Genomic DNA, 6,000 nt, shown 5'->3' on the forward strand with positions numbered 1-6,000 from the left:
ACAGAGCTTGGAATGACCCTCAGAGACACAAGGCAGCATCCAGGGACATACACTCGGAGACCCAGGGACACTTGGAAGGGACCCACTCAGACACGCATAGCCACACAGCCGTCCTCGGGAAGATGGTGGCTCTAAGGCTAGCTATGCCGATAAATACACACATGGATCAGGGAGAACCCAGGGAGCAGCTCACGGACGTACCTTCAGCCCCTTTTCCTCCACATCCAGGGTTTGGCCCATAGAAAAGGGAAAACACACCCTCCTTTCCCCCACCCCAGCCAGGAGGGACAGGAGCCTCATCCTCAGCACTGCGCTAGAGGGAAACAAGGGCATCTGGGCCCCTTCAGCCTTTCTTAGAAGGAAAAGTATGAGACCCCACGCTTTTGCTTAAAGAACAGAGGATAGGAACCAAGCAGACAAAAAAGCCCAGGCTCCCAGCAGGTTAGAAAGTGGAGGCCAGTGGTCAGACCACTGGGGGGATTTTGCTGCCAGCCATAGCTGCATGCCCACCCTGCACACATACCCACAGCACCCTCTTGACCCTGCCAAGTCCCCACACAGGGTCCTGCACATGTACCCTGTTTCTTTGATAGGCCCAGGTGACAACCCCCTGATGCAGATGCAGAAATGATGCTGGAGCCATGCAGAGGTCCCTAAAGTCACCATTGGGACCCATCCAGATTGCTAGGCTCTTTGCCCCCACTCACATTTGGGCACTCGTGGGCACACACACTCCTGCACATTCTGGCACAAGGCCTCAGAGCCCGGCCCCAAAGCAAGCCTGTGAGATCAGGGAAAGAGGCAAGGCAGCCAGAACCCTCAAGAAGGGCATCTGTCCCCATGAGGCAGCCCAGGACTTGGCTCTCCCTCTGCTGCCATCACCTCTCCTTGCCTTGAACACCCTGCTGTCCCCTGCTTGGCTTACAGGATCCCCACCTGAGGGGAAGGAGCTGGGCAATGAGCAAGCCTCCTTCCTTCCAAATGCTTCTCTTGCTGCCTCCTCCAGGCAGTTCATTTGGATTCCCAGGGTTGGGAGGTGATTGACCCCGCCTTCCATCCCTCTGAAGCGGCCTGCCCTCAATTGGGAAGGCCTTGGGCTGGCCTAGCGACGATAACCTGAAGGATATGTCACTCCTTTTCTTGAGCATAAGCTACAAGCTAGGCATGGCACTGAGCCTAATCACAGCACAAATGTAGGTACTATTATTGCCCATTTTACAGACCAGGAAAATCCTATGCTTCAAGTTTGATGACTGGAGGATGCAGAGCTAGAGCTCAAACTTTGAGCTATCTTATTTGCAAAGTCTAATGATAACACTCAACCTCTGCTCCCATAGCTTCACCTGGGAGCCCTCAAGTCTACCCAAGACAATCTTGGCCAGGGAAGGGAGCACCTTGCCCTCCTGTGTTAACCCGGCACACCCCAAGGTTCTGAGCTCAGACTGGAAGACTGGCTGAGCTCAACCTAGCCACAAGCACAGCCTACTCGGTTTCAGCTTGTGGCCACACACACCTTCCACCCCAGGAGTGAGCATGAGGCAGGCCCAAAGAGAAAATGCACCATAAAAAAGGGGTGCATTTTCACTGTGGTGCAGTGAATTAGGGATCCAGTGTTGTCCCTGTAGCAGCTTGGTTCCCTGCTGTGGCAGGGGTTCGATCCCTGGCCCAGGACTTCCACATGCTGCAGGCATGACCAAAAAAGGGGGGGGGGGTGAGCTATGCTGGTGCCAGGAGGGAGAGCAACGGCTTCACAGGGATAGAGGCGGGGCCATAGAGACCCTGGGAGAGAGTTGGGGGGGCATTAGGGAGGCCCCAGCCTATCCTCCTCCCCTGGAAGGAGTGTGTATGTGACTTGTGTGTGAACATTCCACTGTTCCTATGGTCGTAAGACAGGGAATGTCGGCAAACAAGCGCTTCTGAGGGTATGTGTGTGTTTGTGTACATACCTGGGGAGCCAACAGCACTGTGTCTTGTGAAAAGGTGTGTGTCCTTGGGTCTGTGGGGGCAAGTGTTCGGGTGAACACACACTTGATTCAGCCTGTATCCGAGTGTGTCTAGGAGGTATTGTACGTCTCCGTGAGTTTATGTCGATATACACATCCTGTCTCAAGGGGTTGGTGTGTCATACGTGTGCGTGTGTGTGTGTGTGTGTGTGTGTGTTGATGGGGAGAGAACACACTCCACCGCTTCCTGTGTCCATACGTTCATCCGTCAATGGTGGTGTGTCTGGACCTCAGCATCAGTGGGTCGTTCAGTCCTCATCCTGGTGGCAGCGATGGTGTATGTGTGTGTCCACGTCCTGGTGTGCCGCTCTGTTTGTTAGGGGCAGGGGCCATCCATCCCTGCCTCCCCTCCACCCAGGACTCAGGTTCATGGCTGCAGTGGGCTCAAGTAGCTCCAGCAAGCACCCCGCCCAGCCGCCCTGGATTTCGATGCTTTTTCCAGAAGGAGATTTCCCTCCCCCCCACCCCCCGCCCGCCCTTCCCCCTCGCCCACAGTGCCTTTCCCCGCCAGGGCCCCGCTGCTCCAAGCTCATTCCTGCTCAATCATTTATTGACTTTAAAATCGAAGCCAATTCTGGTTTGAAAAAAAAGAAAGAGAGAGAGACAGGGAGGCCAGAGAAAGAGTCCGAGACTCAGGGAGATGGCGGGGGGGACCACTAGAGATGGGGCCAGACCAGAATCAGAGACAGAGAAAGACAGGGACAGTCAAAGATATAGGACAGAGAGAGAGATGGAAAAGGGGCAGAGGGAGACAGAGACAGAGAAAAAGACAGAGATTGGCAGAGCAAACTATGGAAGCAGAAAGAGTTATAAAAACAGAGACTAGAGCCCAGAAATGTGGCTGTCAGGAGGGGCAGGCCGGACCCTTCTGACCAGCCAATAGCAGCTGCCTGCCCAGAGCTGAGGGGTGCAATCCAGTGAGTCCGTGCCCACTTCTCTCCCCAGATGCCCTGGAACCCTCGGGCGTGCAACACAGAACTGAAGCCGTGCTCCCTTCTGAGGTGTCAGAGTAAAGCGCTGGCCATCACCCTGAGTCTGGGGGCTGCCCCAGCCCCTCTAGTCTTGTCACCAGTGGATCGGCATTTTCTTTTCCAGGGTTCTGTGACATCTGAGGGACAAAGTTCTCACCCAGGCTGACCAGGGATGTAGGCCAGGAAGCCAAGCTGGCGGTCAGTGGGCAAGGGGCCCTCGAGCATACGGTCTTGGTCCCACTAGGCCCTGAACACCAGCCACACAAGCCAGACAAGCATAGCCCCAAAGGCAGCCAGCTAGGTGGGTAGGGTCATGGTGCGGGAACCCAAGATGGGGTAGCCAGCCAGTCAGAGATACAGCTGTCAGAGACCCCACATTGCTGCAGTGGCCAGGGTGTCTGCTCACACCTGCAGTCACACCATGACATGTGCACCTCACCAACACATACACCCGCTTCTGTACAGGAAAACCCTTGCACTGAGCCACACATATGTCCATTCCATGTAGGGCTGCCCACAGCTGATCCACAAGGCCATACACAGACCCCGAGATTGACTTCACACACACACAGTCACATCTGTGGATAGAAGAGTGTGGTGTGGGCATTCTATTTGTTGGAGGAAGGAAGCTGACACACACCCCAAACATACCCTCTTGCCCCTCGCCACAAATCAGGCCCGCATTGCGACCATATTCACGTGGAGTCCCACTCCCAGCCTGGGCACACTTGGCACACAGCTGGCAAGGCTCATACTGGCAGAGGGGACAATTAGGACCGCAGGCCTGGCTTAGAGACTCCCTCCACACAGAGGAAGGCCGTGCTGGCAGGCAGGACTAAGTAGCCCCCAGGTGTCCCCTCTGCGGGAGTCTGGGTTGTCAGCCATAACGTGGCCCTGCAGACAGCGCTGCCAGGGCCGCAGTGGGACTCTGGGCAGCTTCTGTGCCCTCTCAGAGCCTGGGGCCACCGCCGAGGAGGGTGGAGTGGCAGGCCAGGCATACCCAGGGTCTTTGCCGCCTGCCGAGCTCCGTGCAGGGAAGTTCGCTGGAGGCGGGACGCGCTTTTGCAGCGCGCCAAGGTCGGCACGGCGCCCGCTGCTGACCCGACGGCGTGGCCGCAACACGGTCGGCAGCGTCCGAGGCTCCCTCCTGCCCCTCCCGCCTCCGGGCAGCGGGACGGGATTCCCCAGGCCCGCCTGGTCCAGGACGCCGGGGTCGCTGGGGCCGGAAACTTTGCGCCGAGGAAAGTTTTTTTTTTGGGGGGGGGGGGACGCCGCAACTGCGGCGTCCAGGGTCGGCAAAGAGGCGCGGCCCAGGCTGGCAGCCCGCCCGTCCCTCCCTCCCCTCCCCTGCCCCACCGAAATTTGGGAGCCCCGCCATTTTCTTAGCCCCGCTCCCATGTGAGACCTGAACAAAGACTTTGGGGAGACGCCCGGGCCGCTCCGCCCGCCCGGAGCACCCCAGCGGCACGCAGGGGCCACCGCCACGCACGCTGGCCGCTGCCACCCTCGGGAACCGCTGCGCCCGCCCCAGGGAGCGCCGCCAAACCTAGTCCCCGCACTACGCCCTCGGGACCATCCCCTACCACTCTGTCACCCCGCAAACACTGCCAGCGGCCACACTGCCCGTGTGCACGCCACAGTCGCCCACAGGTCGGCGGGAGTCCCCCTGCCCACTGCACCCCAGTCGAGCGCGCGCGCGCGCGCACACACACAAACACACACACACACACACACTCCCGCTCCACGGGCAGCGCCACGCACACAGCCGGCCACCCCTGGAGCCCCCAACAGGAGTCTGCTCGGTGGCCAGGGTCACACGCGCACGGGGGCGCCCGCACGCGTGCCCGGACTTCCAACCGCACGGCTTGCACCCCTTGGCCGCCCGCGGGCTCACTCTCCCCAGCCGCCGCGCGCCCCCTCCGCCCTCCTGCCCGCGCCGCCGGCCGGCCTCCAGCGCCCGCTCCCCTCCCGGGTCGCGCGGGGGCGGTGGCCGATACCTGGGTGAGGCAGTACGGGGAGTACATAGCTGGGTGCCCGGGCGGGAGCGCGGCGGCCGGCCGCGGCGAGGGGAGGCCCGGCAGGCGGCGGCCGCGCTCGGGCTCCGGCTCCGGCTCGGCTCCTCCGGCCTCCGCCGCGCTGCGCCCGCCCGGCCCGCGGCCCCGCGCTCGGCCCGGCGCCGCTCCGCGCTCGCCGCTCGCAGGCTCGGCCCCGCCGGCTCCGGGGCCGCCGCCGCCGCGCTCGCCGCTGCCTCTCGCGTCCGCCGCCGCCGCCGCCGCTGCGCGTCTACTCCATGCCGCCGCCGCTCGGCCGGTCACCCTCGCCCGCCGCCGCCGCCGCCGCCGCCGCCGCAGCCGCCGCGCTGTGAAAGTGAAAGTTTAGACAAAGTTTGGAAGCGGCGCACTCCGGGGAGAGGGAGCGGGCGGGCGGCGCGGGCGGGAGGAGGGGCGCGGGGAGGGGCGGGGAGGGCGGGGGAGCGACGGCCGGCGCGCACATACACACATGCACGCACACATGCACACACACACACACACACACACGCACTCAGGCACCCGCACGCGCGGGGGCGCACACCGGCACGGCCACCCTCACACGTGCTGGCCCGCGTTCCAACGCAGACACACGCTGACACGCAGTGGGGCTCAGACCCCTCCATACATGTCACGTACAGAACGCATTGTCATACATTCCACGTTCCAACAAAGCACACGCAAACACCTACGCACACACAGCACAGACACACAACCCACACACATGCACTGACACACACATACCCCAGGACTAGGAAAGCAACCCACAACCCACACACTGACATGCACACAGGGCCCACCATCACAAGATGACACTTGTACACATGCATTTCAACAAACCGTATTCAGACACCCAGATACAGGTGGATACACTCCAATACTGGCCTTGCATGAACACACACTGATACACACCAAGACACACACATCAGTGCACACTGACATGTACAGATTCATGCTGACATGATCACACAACTGTATCCTCACACTCTCTAGACCCAC

General features: G+C 60.9%; 1 protein-coding gene across 1 annotated transcript in view; it reads right to left on the minus strand.

Moving 5' to 3' along the window:
* The window catches only part of NFIX (nuclear factor I X), a 102,491-nt gene extending 97,135 nt beyond the window's left edge, over positions 1-5,356 (minus strand). Inside the window, exon 1 of the mRNA XM_047776891.1 lies at positions 4,972-5,356. Coding sequence (XP_047632847.1) covers positions 4,972-4,998 — 27 coding nt within the window. The 5' untranslated portion in view covers positions 4,999-5,356. The remainder of the gene's footprint in view (positions 1-4,971) is intronic.
* Positions 5,357-6,000: the final 644 nt, after the last annotated feature.

This window comes from Phacochoerus africanus, chromosome 4, assembly GCF_016906955.1.
Source record: "Phacochoerus africanus isolate WHEZ1 chromosome 4, ROS_Pafr_v1, whole genome shotgun sequence".
Classification (NCBI taxonomy): domain Eukaryota; kingdom Metazoa; phylum Chordata; class Mammalia; order Artiodactyla; family Suidae; genus Phacochoerus; species Phacochoerus africanus.